General features: G+C 53.2%; 1 protein-coding gene and 9 non-coding genes across 10 annotated transcripts; 2 read left to right on the top strand and 8 right to left on the bottom strand.

Moving 5' to 3' along the window:
• Window positions 1-288: 288 nt before the first annotated feature.
• On the bottom strand, window positions 289-370 carry TRNAS-CGA (transfer RNA serine (anticodon CGA)). The gene has a single exon. It is a non-coding gene; the product is annotated as a tRNA-Ser (tRNA).
• Window positions 371-505: 135 nt separating this feature from the next.
• Window positions 506-577, top strand: TRNAP-AGG (transfer RNA proline (anticodon AGG)). Its single transcript has one exon. It is a non-coding gene; the product is annotated as a tRNA-Pro (tRNA).
• Window positions 578-883: 306 nt separating this feature from the next.
• On the bottom strand, window positions 884-955 carry TRNAA-CGC (transfer RNA alanine (anticodon CGC)). The gene has a single exon. It is a non-coding gene; the product is annotated as a tRNA-Ala (tRNA).
• A 602-nt stretch (window positions 956-1,557) lies between these two features.
• On the bottom strand, window positions 1,558-1,629 carry TRNAA-UGC (transfer RNA alanine (anticodon UGC)). The gene has a single exon. It is a non-coding gene; the product is annotated as a tRNA-Ala (tRNA).
• Window positions 1,630-5,874: 4,245 nt separating this feature from the next.
• LOC120755362 (feather beta keratin-like) lies at window positions 5,875-6,846 on the bottom strand. The gene is made up of 2 exons (XM_040070181.1): window positions 6,820-6,846; window positions 5,875-6,182 (listed from the first exon to the last, which is right to left on the bottom strand). The coding sequence occupies exon 2, from the start codon at window positions 6,160-6,162 to the stop codon at window positions 5,875-5,877; it is 288 nt and encodes a 95-aa protein (XP_039926115.1). The 5' UTR covers window positions 6,163-6,182; window positions 6,820-6,846.
• A 6,400-nt stretch (window positions 6,847-13,246) lies between these two features.
• On the bottom strand, window positions 13,247-13,328 carry TRNAS-GCU (transfer RNA serine (anticodon GCU)). Its single transcript has one exon. It is a non-coding gene; the product is annotated as a tRNA-Ser (tRNA).
• Window positions 13,329-13,942: 614 nt separating this feature from the next.
• On the bottom strand, window positions 13,943-14,016 carry TRNAT-AGU (transfer RNA threonine (anticodon AGU)). The gene has a single exon. It is a non-coding gene; the product is annotated as a tRNA-Thr (tRNA).
• A 630-nt stretch (window positions 14,017-14,646) lies between these two features.
• Window positions 14,647-14,718, bottom strand: TRNAA-UGC (transfer RNA alanine (anticodon UGC)). The gene has a single exon. It is a non-coding gene; the product is annotated as a tRNA-Ala (tRNA).
• Window positions 14,719-15,048: 330 nt separating this feature from the next.
• On the bottom strand, window positions 15,049-15,120 carry TRNAP-AGG (transfer RNA proline (anticodon AGG)). The gene has a single exon. It is a non-coding gene; the product is annotated as a tRNA-Pro (tRNA).
• A 204-nt stretch (window positions 15,121-15,324) lies between these two features.
• Window positions 15,325-15,406, top strand: TRNAS-CGA (transfer RNA serine (anticodon CGA)). Its single transcript has one exon. It is a non-coding gene; the product is annotated as a tRNA-Ser (tRNA).
• Window positions 15,407-17,281: the final 1,875 nt, after the last annotated feature.

The following is a 17,281-nucleotide window of genomic DNA, read 5'->3' as shown; positions in this document are numbered from 1 at the left end:
GGCGATGATGGGACACCCAGTCAGCAAGATGGGAAACTGTACGACCTCCCCAAGCCACTTCCCCCACTACCTTTTTCCTCACCTCTCCCTAGTCTGCAAAAAACCTGGTGAATCCCGGGTGTGCAGTGGTCTGGGAGCATCATAGTCCCTGCGCCTCGGGCATTGAGGCGCTGCGGAGGGAGGAGTGAGGTTGCTCTGGGTGCCAATGACCTTGCGATATCGGCTTCTCCCGGGAGCCCCAGCGAGGGCACCCCCAGCGTGAGTATCCGGGCCTTGGGTAAAATTCACCGCTGTGAGCAGGATTCGAACCTGCGCAGGGAACCCCTATTGGATTTCGAGTCCAACGCCTTCACCCCTCGGCCATCACAGCCCCGGGTCCCTGGCGGCGGGGGGACAGCCTGGCCCGGGGCCGGACCGCGCCGCGTTGTGCCGGAAAGCGGGGAGGTGTCTGCGATGTTCCAGGACAGACGCGGCGGCGTGGAGTGCGGGGGAGGATACGCACTTCGGCTCGTTGGTCTAGGGGTATGATTCTCGCTTAGGGTGCGAGAGGTCCCGGGTTCAAATCCCGGACGAGCCCGACTTTTTGGGCACTGGACGAGCCCGACTTTTTGGGCACGCGTGAGGCCGGCGCTTCCCTGTACAGGGGCACACGGGGGGCCCCATACAGCCCAGCCATGGTCGGGAGCGGTCCCCTCCTGAGTAGAGAAGGCGCTGTCGGGGCGGTGGGGGACGGCAGAGCGTGGGGTCCGTGCTGCCATTTCGGCCGCGGGTGGAGGCACAGCCATGGTGCCGGAAATCTCTTTTGGAAAAGCCTGATGAAAAAGGAGTTTATCGTCGCCGCCTCGCGGCGGAGGAAGTGGAAAAAAAGAAATCACAAAAGAGCTGGAGATGCTGGGGATTGAACCCAGGACCTCTTACATGCGAAGCAAGCGCTCTCCCACTGAGCTACATCCCCTGCCATGGGAGTTTTTTGGGAGGGCGTATCCTCCTAGCAGTGCAGGGGTCGTGTTTATGTGCCAAAAGTGATGTTAATTGAGTGAGAGTAGTTATGGCCACCTCATGGGATGCTGTTCACAGGGAGCTGGGGGATGCAGGGGCTGATCATCCCGCACCTGGTAAGCAGAGAGCAGCAGGGGTGCAGTTCCCAAAGGAGGAGCTGTCCTAACAAAGGGTTGTCTCCAAAGCCGGGGCTTTATCCAGAGGAGGGGTTGCCCCCAAAAGGGAGGGGTTATATCCAAAGGAGGAGTTGCCCCCAAAAGGGAGGGGTTATAGCCAAAGGAGGATTTATCCAGCAGTTGAACTCAGGATCTCTTGCACCCAAAAGTGCATAACACCTATCTCTACACCAACAGTTTGAAGTGCTGCACCCTTTTTGCCTCCCCAGCCCTACAGTTTGGATTTCAGGGTACATCTGAGGCTGTGCTTTTCACCAGCACAGCCCCAGCTTTGAAGAGGAATTTCCAGGCCAGCCATGCCAGGAGGCAACCCCAGGGCCTTTTGAGGGGACTCTGGAAGCCATGCATCCAGCAGGGAGGAGTCTGGGGAGGCAAAAGGACATGGAGATGCTGGGGGTTGATCCCAGGGCCTCTTGCATGCAAAGCAAGCGCTCTCCCACTGAGCTACATCCCCTGCTCCAACAGCACTTTGATGCCAGTCCTTGAGCCTCCATACTGCCTGCAGGAATTTGCCAAGCCAGGATGTGGGACCAGGCCTGTTCCAATCCATGTCACAGCCCCACAGATTCCAGTGTGGCTTTGGGTCAAGGGACAGGAGTTGTGAGTGCTGGGTAATCAGCAAATGCCCCCATCTGCTCTTTTTTCCTCGCTCCCATGGGAGTCAGCAGGGTGCTGGTGCTCCTATGGGTGCCATAAGGGCACAGCTCTAGGGCACAGCATGGGGAATTTTTAAGGACACAGTTCCTGAGGGTTGGGCTGTACCTGTGCCTGTAGCTGTGCTGGGGTGGGAAATGAGCTGCTGCAGGAGCCCCAGCTGCTGGGGACCCCCTTCACACACAATGAACAGTGCAAAGAGATGATTTGCAGACAGCAGTGAGCCTCCAATGTCAATTGTAACGCATGATTTTACCAGAGCAGAGATTCCCCCACAACCAAATTCCCTGAGCTGACTGAGGGGAGCTGGGAGGATGGTTCAGCCAGAGCCTTTCATATCACAAAAGGGTGGAGGGGAGCAGGCAAGGGAAGCACTGCGCCCCATGATTTCCAGGTCTCGTAACCCCTCACAGATACCCAACTCCTTCAACCATGTAACCAGCGCTGACAGAAGCTGCTCCACACAGCAATAACTACATCACCCTTCTCCTCTTTGGGAGGAATGCAGACACCTCTCGGCAAATGTGAATTAACAGCCCTGAAATGTTTAATCAAACAATTCTTAAACTTAAAACTTAGATTTCCTCCCAGGACCATGCAAACTGTTTGGATCTGGGCTCCGCTTTCTTTGCACTCATCCCAGTCTCTCCCTGAGGGCTGCCCTCCACAGCAAAAGCTTGGAGCAGAGGAGGGTGTAGGACAACTAGGAGCAATGTCTGCTGGTGTTGTGGGCACTGGGTGACACAGTGCTGGTGGAGCAAACAGGACTGCAGGATGCAAGTCTTGTGATCTCCATTCCCACAGGGAACACCAGGAGGGCCAGAGCAGCATACCTGTGTCTTTTAATTTGCCTGTTTCTTCCCCCGTGACTCAGACATGTGGGTAGCCTGTTATTTTCCTGTTTTATGGGATCTCCAGCCCTGGGAAAGAGTCAGAGCCCTTGGTAGAGCCACTGCCTCTCTGGCTCCACAGGTGTGGCAGGAAGGGCACCCATAGCTCCTGCCCTGTAGTTGATCCATGGATGTCTGGGGTGGCATATCCTCAGTGGTGGCCTCTCCTCCCTCTTATCCTGGCCATGCAGCCACTTTCTCTCTTCTTCTTCCATCTGGAAGGTTGCTCCTAACTCCATCCAGCCTGGCCTTGGACATATCCAGGACACAAGTCCCATCTCTCTCCCTGCCATGCCTGCAGCCTTCCAGCTCCAGGGGCTCTGTCTCTCACCCACCTGGCTCCAGATGTGTCCCAAAGTGCTCTGGCCAGCAGTCCTTGCCCCACTGAGGGGGATGAGGAATGCTGCCTGTTGAAGCAGCTCACTTGTTGCAGTGTTGTCCTCAGCCTAGCGCCCCAGCACCAGTCTGAGATACACTTTTTGCAACCCAGTAAAGGCACAGTGGTGGATCTGTCTCTTCATCCTCTCCCACTGCTGTGACACACCACAATTTTTGTCTCCTCACCTGGATGTGCAGAGAAGCTGCAGACTGATGTGCTGTGTTGACCCACGAATGATCCAGACACCACCAATCCTTCTGGCCCTATCACCAGCACCATGCTGCTTGGGGCTTCCATAGTATCATAGAATATCCTGAACTGGAAGGGACCCATAAGGATCATCGGAGTCCAACTCCTGGCTCTGCACAAGACACCCCAACAATCCCACCCTATGCCTGAGAGTGTTGTCCAAACGCTCTCAGATCTCTGACAGCCATGAGGCTGTGCCCATTCCCTGGGGAGCCTGATCGGTATCCCACCACCCTCTGGGGGAAGAAACTTTTCCTAATCCAGCCTAACCCTCCCCAAGCAAAGTCTCCATTACAAATGGTCCCACTCGCTGTTCACAGCAATCTCCCCTTTTCCACCACAGTTCTCTGTGCTTGTTTCTCCTCAAACCATGACTTCCCCTCCCCTTCCCACCTCATCCACCTCCAGGGTGGGAAGGTGCCCATCTTTCAGGAGCCTGAGGATACTGAGTGACCACAGGGAGAAGGTTTCCTCCAAGGTGATGAAGCAGCTCAGAGAAGATGGGAAGTGGGCAGGAGACATAAACCTCAACAGGCATGGCCAGAGGGTGGCACCTGGGCTATTCTGCAGGCTCTTCCCAAAAATGCCTCTGCTGCTTTTCAATGCTATAGGTAGGCAATGCTCGGACCAAATGCCAGGACCCAGCTATTTCCCTCCATGTGTTTCCACCTGCTGAGCATTATTTTTCATCCCCGTCATGTTATGTAGCTCTGTGTTTCTCTCTGGAGCCTTTGGCTGCGCTGCCTGTACAGAAACCTGTATTTAGGGCTTGATCAGCAGGTGTGGGGGGTCCTTCCTGGGGCAAGGGCTGTTTTGCGGTTGGGGGGGGGAGGAATGTGGTGAATTCAGGACTGCTCTTGAGCTGGAAGCCGAGGAGACACTCCACCCAGCTGGAGTCAAGGCTCCAATGGGAGACAGAGTCCCCAGACCCTTAGGACAGGGAGCCCTGAAAGGCACCAAGGTCCTCGTTTCCCTGACTGTCTGCACTAAGACATCACAATTTTCAAGTCAAATCAAGGAGCTGTGTAGATTTTTGGAGACATTGGATTTTCAGAAAAAACAAATTAAAATCTCTATAACCTCACCAGGGGAGTCATTCAGTGCAAAGCTACATAAAAATGTCATTATTCTGCTCCCTCCTGGACTGTTCTGTGCAGCAGGCTTGGGGAAGGCAGCTCCACAAGGCCCAGAGACATATAGCTTCCCAACAAAACTTCTGCTGGAATTCCAGAGATTTTTGTAATTTTTCATTCAAAATTTTGCATCCTATCTCTGCAGACAATTTCCAGAGCTGGGATAAAAATATCTGAGCGTCCTTGGAAGGACACCTCCCTTTTCCTGGTGCACTGGCTGCCAAGCAATTGGCAATGTAAATTTTCTCCAAATTAGGAGCACCTCTGCAAAGATTTCCTGAGCAATAAAACCAGTTGAGCTTGGTCAAAGGCTTTCAAGCTCAACATAATCTCTCGTTGTAAACACTCACAAGCTTTATGCAAGTACTCCTATTCCTCCTTCCATCAGCTGAGAACGTTCTTTCAGGTGATCCATGGCATCTTAAAAAGAGGCTCTTGAGAGGCTTTACTCAATTAATGGCATCTTCCAGAGACTCCAATGTCCCCTATCCATAGAGCAATTATTGTCTCTTTCACTCTTCACTGTCACCCAAGAAACACTGTGTGAGCTTGGCATAAGATGCCCATCCAAAGGACCCCATCTCCCAAGAATCCCACTTCTACCTTTTTTTCCTGACTCCACATTCACCCTCGTTAGCACAGCCCCCCAAAACATCGCTGCAAAATGCTATTTTGAAATGTCAAACCTTTGCATTCCCAGCTCCTTGAGGGAGCAGGCAATAGTCTGCTCCTGAGGGAATTCCTCCCGGAGCAGGTGCTTGCCATGGGGCAGGAGGAGAGGTTCCCAGGATGAGAAAGTTGCCTTGGGACTGGTCCCAGCAAACTACACACTTCTATCAGCATAGGAAAGAGCTGGGCAGCAGAAACCCCTATTTCATGTAAAAACCAAATCTCCCCAGCAGCAAGCAGCTGCCTCCAGAGGAGGTCACCCCTCCAGACCCCTGAACAAGGAACTACAGAAGACTCAGGCCATGATGTAGCAAGTCTTTAATGCGAAGGAGAGTGAACCAGTTCAGAGTATACAAGTGCATTTCTAGCACTCAATAAAGAAATGGAAAAACCCCGCTTTGGGACAAGCTGATCCCTACAAGGTGTCCCCCTCGCCCCTCCACCCCATGACTATCATCTGCCATCTACAGCCTGCTAGAAGCATTTATTGCCCAAGCAGCAGCAAATGTTGAGTAGAACATGGAAATATAAAGATTTTCTGAGATAAAGGTGTACAGAGGCACGGTCTGGAGTGACGAGCTCACACGGCTCCCGTCCTCCTGAAGCAACTGCTGGGAAATCCAGGGGCACCTCCTTAGTCCTCTTCCCCAGTCTTGGTCGTATACTTCTCTTGCCCTTGCTGAGAACGCCGCTGGCACGGGCAGGAGGAGGCCGCCAGGGACACCCTACAGCGCGGTGCCCAGGCACAGCAATCCTGCCTTGCCCAGCCCCCGGGAGCCCAGGGGGATGCCGCAGCAGCGCAGGTAGCTCCCGACCGCTGCCGACGCCGTGGAGCCCACCGTGGTGTTCTGTGGGAAGGAGCTGAGGATGGGCCCGGGCAGTGTGACCACCACCGTGGGTGGCTGGATGAGGGCGGTGGAGTCCCCGCAGCGGCGGAAGCAGGGCTGGTTGCAGCTGGTGGCCAGGGGCCGGGGACCGCAGGAGGAGGGCAGGCACAGGTCGTAGCAGGACATGGCTCGGCAAGGATGTGCACCTGAAAGCCAGAGCCAGGGTGTAAAGGCAAGGCAGAGGCTGGTCTGTCCCTGCTGAGCCCTCACACAATACCTCCCGTAATAAGAGGCATGGGAGAGTGAGCTAGAGGGTGAGTTTGGATCGTCTGAAAACACCAAAAGAAGGCTTCCCCCTGCCTCGCCCCATAAACTGCACAGGAGAAAGGGGGGAGTTTGGTTTGAGCTGCAGATTGATCTGGGAAAGCTGGAGGCACCAGGTGCTGGGACCAGAGAGCAGACCCACTCCTGCTGCAAGCTGACAAGGAGCCTTTGGCAAGCAAGGTGCTCACAAGATGCCTGTGGTTGAAGCAAGCCCACTCAAATCAACACAACGTGAACTGAGCCATCCCATCCCAAAACATAAGGGACCTTTGATGCCCATCCATAAACAGGGACACACTGATCCCTACATCCCAAGCATGTCCTGATCTAATTTGTTTTCCTCCTTCAGCAAAGAAAATCATGCAGAATGCAACTGATATGTGGTTGAAGACCCTGTAAGCCCTGCATCCTGCAACCCCTTGCAGTCTTCATTTTAGGGCGGAAATACACGCTTCCCTGATGTCCTGTGCAGCTGGAAGGGAGCAGGGAGGGGTGGGGAAGGAGCCCATTTCAACTTACCCAGACAGAGGTGACAGTAGCAGCAACTGGAGCAGGTGGCAGCAGGGCTGAGCACTGTCTCGGCAGTTTTATAGGGTGGCCCAGGCGCCCAGGGGAGCGGGTGTGTGCCTTCCACCTGAAACTCCCCAACAACCAGCTGTTTTCTCCTGGAAAGCTCCCCCAGCTGATTAAACAGTTCCCTCTTTCATCTCTCATGTTTTGCTTCCATGTAATACTGAGTAAGACTGAAATGATTCGGGCTACTGGCATTAATTTCCTTCCTTCCTAAGGCCAAGGGACATTTTAGGTCTTTATGCCACCAGGGAGAAGGATGTTTCAGCAGAATTTAGGGCAGATGTATCCCCACCTTCCTCTCAGCACAACCAAATCAGCTCCCTGGTGCACCTGAGGTGAGACCAGGGATGTACACTGAATGTAAGGAACATCCATTTAGAGTGAAATTCTGTGCCAGGAGTCTCATGGATGGCAGGAAATCTGAGGGGCTGCAAGAGTGAGGATATGAGCTATATGGACACAGGGACCTGACCACCTAGCCCAGTGCATGTAGAGGGTTTTCCTGGTTTGTTTTGTTGTTGTTGTTTGTTTGTTTGTTTGTTGGGTTTTTTTGTTTTGTTTGGGTTTTTTTTGTTTTGTTTGGTTTTGGTTTTGGTTTGGTTTGGTTTGGTTTGGTTTGGTTTTGGTTTTGGTTTTGGTTTTTGTGTTTTTTTTTTTTTTTTTTTTTTATTATTTCTTACGCCTGGGGTATGAGCCCTGCTTGGAAGGCACATCAGATTTTAAAAGCAAAGTGATCATGGGCTCCGAAGTCCTCCCCCACAGATGACACACACCTAAACTGGCTGGTTTTGTGCTGGGAGCTGACTTCCAAGAGCCCTTCCATCCTGCTCTTTGGATAGAGTAGCAGCAGTGTAGTGTTCTTCCTCATGATGGAGTGACATCATCAAGACAGGATTAATTACAGTAATTACAGGCTGCGGTGTGACACCGGATTACTCTGCTGGAAGCCTGTTAGCTACGAAACATCCCAAACATCCCAACCTGCACTTAAACATGAATCACCCACACAGTGGGGAGACGGAGTTGCTGATATGGTCCCAAGCAGGACCATGATGAGCCATCATGAGCTCTAGGGGCAAGGAAAGTTGGAAAAAGGCTTTTCAGTTCACACCAGCAGAGACCAGTTAACAGCACAAACATCTCCTACCCTGGAATAAACCCTGACAGTACCGGGACACGTGTACTATGCGTGTGTGGGGCTGTCAGCATCCTGTTAAAGAAGTGCCTTGTGAGGTTTGGAGGGTCATTTGAGTTCTTGAGATGACTTGGCCGTGATGGATTGCACTGAGGGATCCCTAGTGACTCCTCTCTGCCCTGCCTTTCCAAGGTTCTGAGGTTGAACTCAGCTGTTTCTTAACATCATTCTGGAAGAGGAAGAAGGAAATCAGGTTTTCCAAGGTTCAGCGGAGGACATGGACTTCAGGAAGAAGCAACCTGGCAGCTCCTGGAGTGAGGCAGGACTCTGTGGGTTCATCATTCATAATCTCCTGGTGACTTGGAAAGCAGGAAAAGATGATCTTTTAGTTTAAGCTTTACTGTGTGCTGGTTTTTGCAACACTCTTGAATAATAAATTGATGCCACAAGTGCACCTTGGAGCCACAGCCTGATAATGAAACCCTTCTTCTACCAGTCTGGTTTTCTTTCCCTTCATTCTTTCTTTTTTTTTTTTTTTTTTTTTTTTTTTTTTGTGCCGCTGTGCACTCCCATGATCTCAGGTAAACAGCCCTTTCTGTGTGACTCCCTTCCAGGCTTCCAGCCAGAGGGTAGGATATTTTGAACTGCAGCATCACTGTGTGTTTCGGTTTTGAAGTCCAGTTTAAGCACTTGAGGTTCTGCTCATGTTGGACCGTCATGTCCTAGAATAATATCCATGGCTGCAGTGATAAATGGAATAAATGCAGTGGGGCACTCAGAAGGAGAATGTTGTTGCATTTGAGCAGATCTGTGGACTGAAACAAGGCCTTTCCATAGAAGAGATAGCAGGGGAAACAAAAGGCATATGTTAGCAAGTTAAAATAATCAGATTTGTGTAATGATTGAGTTTTTTAAAAGGAAAACAATAGGGGAAAGATATTTGGGAGATTAACAAAGACTGAATCTTCCAATCCATATTCATTTCAGAGAATAAGCAGTTTTTGCTTGAGATATGACTTCCTCTGGATCAACCTCAAACCTGAGAAAATTTTGCCAAACCAAACGTGTCGGATCCATTTTCTTAACTTCTGCACAGACTCAGGATGTGTGGTCACCTCAGCCCTGCCTCTTCCCGCAGGTAAGGACAAGAAAAACATGGCCCAGGATCGATAATCCATGCGTTTCCCTTCCTACCACCAGCCCCAGCAGCACTTGGCAACTCCAGTTTCCCCACTTTGTATTTTGATTTCCAACAACGCGAGGGCTGGATGTGTCCAAGACTGGCTGGAGGGTGAGAGCTTGCCCCTGTCCTAAAATATCCCCTCAAAGCCAAAGGCAAGGGCCCATCTTGGAGCCGCAACAGCATCCTGTCTCCAAGGAATATCTGCATGCAGGGCGCTCACCCAGGGCTTGTCTCCCGGCAGCAGGACAGTCAGGTACCGCTCCCAGATGGCTGATGGATGAGTGGGACATCCCAGTGCCAGGAGGCAGAATCTTGATGCAGCCAGACCCAGGCAGGGAGCATTCTGGCTGCCTGTGTCCTCGTCAGGGCAGACTTGGAGTGCTCCAGGGCCACCATGTGCAGCCCAGGGAGCGGAGCCCAGCCAGTGCCACTGGGGAGAGCCAGACTCCGGCTGCGAGGCACTGTCCCGGGGCTGCAGATGATCCTGTTCTACGCTGCCACAGGACCCCTGTAATTTCCAGGTCTCTGGGTGAGCTGATGCCCCACAGCATCACTGACAGTGGCACAATTCCCTTCAGGAGGATTCATCACTGCTCACCAGGATTGGGACGTGTGTGCTAGGGCAGGCTTGAAGGGTATCCCTAGGGAATCAGTGGGAATCCTCTCTGGTCTGCCTGTGCCCTGCAAGTCCCAGGTCCCATCCTGTGAGAGCAATTCCCCTGCCATGCACCACCAGAGCCCTGCACCCACCACCCCAGCCCATTTCACCATCTCCAACTGGAAGATGGTCTCTCTCTAGGGCTGAACCCAAACCCATGCATTTTTCCCAGAAAACCTCCCAGAGGTCCCTTGGAGGACACCTGGCTGTCCAGGCAGGGACATCCCCCTTTCCTAGGGTAGCAGAGCTGGACAAGCACCACAGCATCTCATGGCAGTGGAATGGGATGGGATTGGTGCTTCCCCACACGGGTTCTGGCTCAGTAGATGCTGATGGAGGGAAGCAGCTCCTCACTGGTCCCCAGGGACATCTCCCCGAGGCACAGGAAGGAAATATAGCTACAGGGAAGGTCAAAAAGGTGTGGGCAGCTAGGCCTGAGCATCCTCACCTTGCCTTGAGGCCATGGCATTGCTTGGCCACATTCTCATCAGTGGAAAGGAATAGAAGGGAGAAGGGAAAGCACTGGCAAGACTGGCATGATGCCTTTTGCCAGGTGCCTCAAAGCACAGACACTGCCAAACTCAGGGCTTTCCTCTCTGCAAGACCACTTAGATTCCAGAGGCAGTTTTCTCTTTCCTCTTCATCAGGGGTTAGCAGAGTTTAGTTTTTAGTTAGGAGGAAGGCAGAGTATTACCCTTGGAATTGTTTTAGAAAGGACTGGGACCTATCAGAAGCTGGGTTAGGATATTGGCATTTGCTTTGACCACTAAGAATGTTGAATGCGACTTTGGAAAGTACCCATATAAATCCTGATTTTGTTCAAGTCAGACCCTTTTCTTCCTCATCAGCTGAACAGGGAACATCGAGTCAAGTCTGCTGCTTCCTGCCCCATCCTGCCCCCCGTTTTTGTGGGGGATCTGGCCTGAGCCCTGGCCGGGCTCCATCCATCATCCATCGGCTCCCGGCAGGGGAGGAGAGGTCCTAACCCTAACTGCTTTCAAAACTTCCCCAGAACCACAGAGCCCTGGGGCAGGGAGGGATCTCTGCAGGGCCCCTGATAACAGCTATGGTCCTGGTTGGGCCAAGGCCACCCCAATTGTCACCGAGAGGTGGGCAGAGCTCTCCTCCCTCCCCTCCTCTGGTGATTTCCAGATGGAGAGGAAAAGAATGGATGGGGGAACTCAGCCAATCTGAGATGCGTCGGGAGAGACTGCTGCCCAGCAGAGATCACACAGCCACCGCAGGCCCGGGCAGATTCAACCCTTTCCTGGCAACATGGAGCTTCCAAGGCCTAACCCTTCTTCTTCTTCAAGAGAAGAAAGAGACAGAGTGGACGTAGAAAAGGCACCGCATGAAGTCAGTGGAGCAAGAGTGAAAGAACTGATAAAGATTATTAGAAGGAGGGAGTGAGGAAGTGGACATTTTTTAACTGGACTTCTCTGGGGTCAACTACAGAGAAATGGACTGTTTCTTGTAACATCTTAATGTTGTTTGGAGGAATGCTAGATCTAGTCAAAGTTGGGGATTGATATGATTGAGATTTAAGTAGGAATCTTAAAGCCCCTCGCTCCTGGGGTAAAAGGAGATCTCAGCCTTTGAGATGAAGATGATTTTAGAGGGAAAGGGATTTGAAGCCCTCAGCTCCTGGGGTAAAAGGAGGTCTCTATTTTCTTTTGAGATAGAGACAATTTTAGAGGTGGAAGAAGAGAATCCTTGTTTTGTACTAGAGGAAGCATTCCTAAACAGTACCCCAGATACACTGAGAGGCCCATGAGCAGTCAAGGGAAAGGCTGCTAATGGGTGGAACAGCACAATCTGCAAAAAACTCCAAGCAGTTGCAGATTTGTGACATTGGGAGCCACAAAACTGTTTTTATCTTGTGGCCGATGTCCCCATGGGACTCTAGACAGACTCCTCTCCCAAAGTGATGAAAGATAATGTTTAAATAGTGAAAGTGACTGAAAATCACAAGTGTCAGAGTCCAGGGCATTCCTTTGGTTGCCCTGGAGGGTCAGAGACCTGGGCAGAGGGGTCTGGAACCTGGACAGGGGGTTCTGGGACCCTGGCACAGAGCTCAGGAAGACACTGGCTTTGATCCCAGTCCATGGGAAAGGCTTCCGACATTGCAAGATGCATTACAGGCCACAGGAGTATGAAAGATAGTAGTTTAGCTTATCACAGGGTGAAAAGTCATAGTTCTTTAGTATGGAAGTGGATGGGAGCAAGATGGAGGATTTTGGACATTGTCTCTTGCTTCTTCTTTCTTCTTCATTCACTCCATTTTTTGCAGTGACGGTGGCACAAAGTAATTTAAGGAGATTGGGTCAGAGTAGAGGTGACCTGTTTAGTACAGGTAGTAGGTGTTGGCAAATAAATATAAATAAAGAATGTGTAACAATTAGTGTAAGAGGCAGCGACCTCCCAGTGCAGGGGGAGTTGTCAGATGCCCGAGCAGCTGCACAGATCTTAGCTGGGCACAGAGAGAATTGTAAGATAAGAAACAATAAACAACCTTGAAAAATCAGAACCTGAAGACTCTGTCTCTTTTTTGCGTCTGGCTCAGGGCTTTGCAGAAGGCAAAGGACTCTAAAACCACCTGAATCTCAGGAGAAAAACCCGAGACACAAGTTGTATCTCTCTATTCCATTTGCAAGAAAGTTAACAGTTTGTGAGGGAAGGGAAGAGTATTTTGAAGTTTCATTTTGTTGTTTTGTTTTATTTTCCCAACTTTTCTTTTCCATTCTTTTAGTGTGTGTTAATAAAACTATTGGTTTATTTTTTAAGCTTGAGCCTGCTTTACTCCTCCTGATCCTCTCCCACAAAAAGAAATTAAACACTAAGACCACTACGCTAAATTTGGCAAACAGAATTTGACAAACGTAAAACCACTACATTAATTGGTGTTTCTGCCTGGTTTTAATTAAAACCACTACGCTCTTCATCTTGCCATAGGTCACCCTCTCCTGTCTCCAGGAATCTCCGCTGTGAGCGCTGCTCCAGGCACAGGAGGGAGCTGCCAGTGCACAGCAGCTCTGCCGTCCCCAGAACAAGCGCCTCTGGCACACGGCAGTGATGTCCAGGGCAGCTTTTGGCATCCCTAGGGATACCCAGTCCTGACCTTCCCTGCCTACAGTTCAGCGCTCCCGGAGAAGAGGTAATGGGGTGGCAGGAGAGAGGATGGTGGTCGGTGGGCGGGGGTACCTTGCCCCCACGGAGCATCGCACAGAGGGGCCACACCGGTCCCTGAGCCACCAGGGGCACGTTCAGCCTGTGGGAGCGGCAGCCCGGGGGTAGATGTGGTGTGCGTTTGACACAGCAGAGCAAAACACGGAGAGCAGGAGGATGTTGTGTGGGCTGCGCTAAAAGATGCGCTTCAGGGGACAGATCCCAGGGGACCCGACGAGGGTGGGATTCGAACCCACGCGTGCAGAGCACAATGGATTAGCAGTCCATCGCCTTAACCACTCGGCCACCTCGTCCCCTGCAAAAATGCCTCTTTTTTTCAGTGGTGTTTTTTTTCGGCACATTTTTCTTTTACCTTTTTTTGTCCGCAGATGGCAACGCTGGACCTGGCTCTTCAGGGTGTCCTCTGTTGAGCAAGGCTGGGCAGGCAGATCCCGGGCAGCCCCTGACACAGAGGGGCAGGGAGACAAGCAAGCGTTTGTGATTCATTTGCCCCTCTCTCTGTTCCCTTCTGTGATAATGGGGCGGCAAAGGGTAACGTGGCATTTATTGTAGCCATGCAAACACATGCACCAGACATCTCCATTACTCACCCACACCCAACCTGTGTCCAGAGGGTTTTCCTACATGAATTTGGCACCAGTTGTGCAAAGTAATAGGGAAGATGGTGGGGGTCCAGACAGCATCTCATGTATCTCTTATTTCCGAAATTCCATGATTTCTGGAAACAGTTTAGGCCACCTCTCCAACGTGAGGAGTGAAAGAAGAGGAAGCAAAAGGAAACATTTTATCCCCAGCATAGAGTCACAGGGGGCAGAGCACTTGGGACTTGACACCGCTCAGAGCAGGACAAAGACTCCCATCTGTGGCCCTAGTTTGGGACAGGGAAGAAAAATAGCCCTTCAGGCTGAGGCACCACTGGGAGTTGAACCCAGGATCTCCTGTTTACTAGACAGGTGCTTTGACCAGCTGAGCCATGGTGCCTCCTGGGTCCTTCAGCATGGGGTACTCCTTAAAACACCTGATCCTCTGCCCACCTCTCTATATACATGTCCCAGGCTGTTGCCCCAGGTTTGGGGTTCCCCAACAACAAACCCCTTTTCTTTTTGCTCCTGGGAGCACTCCAGGTGCTGACCCAAGGCCCTGGCACAGGAGCCCAGCACATCCTGTAAGGACACCACCAGCTGGGTTTGGGGGTCCCCAGGCCCTACAGGGCCATGCTACCCCCTCCCCTTGCACTGGCAGAGCTGTGCCAGCTGCCACCCTACACTGCCCTGAGATGACAGTCTCAGCCTCATCTCCCTCTCTGGCTGCTCCCCCCCAGCATCAGTGGTCACCCAAAGACAATGGTCACCCCAAGAGACAAGGAGAGCCCCGTGGGGAAGGGACACTGGGCACCTGCACACTCTCCAGGCCCTGGGGAGGGAGGGAGATCTCCGCAGGCATTTCCTCGCTGCCTGCCTTGGGGTGCCAGGAGGCAATCCCAGGTCAGGCATGCACACAAACAGCCCCAGGGATTTTTTTTTTGGGGGGGGGATGAGGAGGGGTGGGGTGTGGAGTGTCTCTGGTGGCCCTGTATTGCATGAGGGTAGGGTCTGGAGAGGCAAAAGGAGATGGAGATGCTGGGGGTTGATCCCAGGGCCTCTTGCATGCAAAGCAAGCGCTCTCCCGCTGAGCTACATCCCCCTGGGCACAGGCTGTGGCCCGGCATTGTCGTTCGTGCAGGCAAATCCGTGTGTGTGCTGCGTTCCCCTGCGGGCCAAGCTGGTGAAAGGGGTTGGGGCCCTGGGGGTGCGTGAGGTGTGAGTGGGCTGGCTGAGGGAGCTGGAGCGGGGCGGGTAAGGGTGGGGTAGAGCAGGGAGGTGATTTTGCAGGCGCAGAGGGTGTAAGGGGCCGAGTGTAGGTGTGGGCAAAGCGTGTGGGGCGGGTGCAGTGGCGGGCGGGGCTGCAGTGGCGAGCGGTGTGGTGAGGCGGTGTTGGCGGCGTGGGGAGGTGGGTGGGTGTGGCAAAAGAGAGGGGCTCGTCCGGGAGTTGAACCCGGGACCTCTCGCACCCTAAGCGAGAATCATACCCCTAGACCAACGAGCCGCACCGCACCCCTCTCCCGCACGCCGCCCTCCCGCGCCCGCCCCGCCCGCAGCCCGCAGCACTGCGCCGGCACCGCTCGCCTCCGCAGCCCGGACACCGCACACCGCGCTCCCGCACACTGCTCAAAGCCCCGGAGCCACGGTCTGCCGCAGCGAGCCGCTGCCCACACCACGAGGATGACTGCTCCGAGCGTGCTGTAGTGGGGCTGTGATGGCCGAGGGGTGAAGGCGTTGGACTCGAAATCCAATAGGGGTTCCCTGCGCAGGTTCGAATCCTGCTCACAGCGTGGGTTTTACCTGCGTGGGTGGCAGGTAACCTCTGCGGTGTCCTCGGTGGGTTATTGCTTCCCTCTTCTAGTATCAGAAAATTATGTATAGTGTCCTCCTTTCGGGCCCGGTGGAATCTTCGTGTCCAAGAGGGTGGAGGGCAGTGGAAGAGGTAGGGGGTTAAGTGGTGGGATATCTCTCCTTTTACCTATGGGTCAGTTGGGACACACGCCAAGCTCAGGGCAGTGGGGCCAAGGTGCCCAACAGTAGAGGTCTGGGGCGTGTTTCCATCTTCAGGTGTGAAGCGACGCGGGTCTCACTCCCAGAGGAACTGTTCCTTTAGTCGGAGCCTGTCTTGTTCCTCTCTGGAGGTACAGAGCCAGCCCTCTGGTGTTTCCCCTTGTTCCTCTCCAGTCACTGCAGCTTCGGGCTGGGCAGGATGAGTGGGGCAGCTCGGGGGGCTGGCGTGGGGCGTGGGCACCCACTGTGCACCGCTGCTGTCCCCCTTCCTCCCTCCTGGGCCTGCCATGCAGGCAGCACCAGTGCTTTTTGCGGGGGTCTGTGGGGCTCTGCCAGCCCCACAACCAACAGGGAGGGGTCTGGAGGGGCAAAAGAATATGGAGATGCCGGGGATTGATCCCAAGGCCTCTTGCATGCAAACCAAGCGTTCTGCTGAGGTACAACCCCCTTTGCAAGGGGAGGGTGGTGCCCAAGAGTCCCCACTGTCTTCATGGTCCACCTGCCCCTGTGGCCAGTGGATTTAGGGAAGTTACGCACCATGGACACCTCGGGATGCCAGCCCCACCTCCTGGGCACCGTAAGATGGATTTCCTTGTTCCAGGCTGTGCCAAGGGGCAAAAGCCAGCATCAGGCACCCTCCTCAACCCCCAGAATTGTGGGGCACAGATCTGGGTCATGATTCTTACTTAAGGTGTGAAAGGTCCTGGATTCAGCTCCTGGATGAGCCCACCTTTTGGGCACCCACCTTCTTTGGCTGGCACATGGGACCGTGGCATAACCAGGGCCCTGGCACAGATGGCTCCTTCCTGGCTGGGTGGGCAGGATGGACCCGCAGGGCTGGCAGTGTGTGCCCCAGGGATGAGGGGACTCAGTCAGGACCTCTCCCTGCCTTGCACAGGGGGATGCTGTGTCTCTCTCTCTCGTGGAGCCCCAGCTCTGTTTTTGCCTCTGCTAGCTTGAGAGACAAACAACAGCTGGAAGGATTTTTTTTCCTCAGGGTCCCAAAGATCCCAGAGCAGCTGGAACCTTCTCCTTTAGAGAGAGCAGGCCCCTGTTGATGGCAAAAGGAAAGAGTCTCCCCTTGGTTCGGGGGGAATCACGGCCTTATTCAGTCCTTCTCCTGTGCTCCTGCCCCTGCAGTGTCAGGAGCCCAGTCCAGTCCCCGTCCCAAGAGGGTTTTTTTCCCATGTGGTCTCCTGGCTTTTATCCAGGGGGAAGGAGCTAGAGGCAGGGGCAAGCCACTACCCAAGCAGGGATAAGGTGGGAGTGGAACAGAGTTGGATTACATTCCAGTGTGGGAGATGGGAGGGGAAGAGGAGCAGGGACAAGCTTTGGGATGATACATTTTCTAGAGGAACAGGGGCCTACAGGAGAAACCATTACAAAACCCAATATAAAAATGAAATACAATATAAACCCAAATAATGCACAACAACATGGGGATGTGGCTCTCTCAGCGGGACAGCGCTTGCTTTGCATGCAAGAGGCCCTGGGGATCAACCCCCAGCACCTCCATGTCTTTTTCCCTCTGAGAGCTGCTGTATCCCTGGGCATCCTTGCAGGATGCTTCCCTGTGCTGCCTGTCTCATGGCCAAAGCGCCTGAAATTTTGCCAGCCGTCAGTAAATATCTCTGCACGTTCCCTTTTCCCAGCCC

This window comes from Hirundo rustica, chromosome 7, assembly GCF_015227805.2.
Source record: "Hirundo rustica isolate bHirRus1 chromosome 7, bHirRus1.pri.v3, whole genome shotgun sequence".
Classification (NCBI taxonomy): Eukaryota; Metazoa; Chordata; class Aves; order Passeriformes; family Hirundinidae; genus Hirundo; species Hirundo rustica.
The sequence above is the reverse complement of the archived record's forward strand: the minus strand, read 5'-3'. Positions and strand labels throughout refer to the sequence as shown.

Bases quoted from the DNA above. Each gene is read 5' to 3' on its own strand.
- LOC120755362 (XM_040070181.1), bottom strand. From the start codon at position 6,162: ATGTCCTGCTACGACCTGTGCCTGCCCTCCTCCTGCGGTCCCCGGCCC.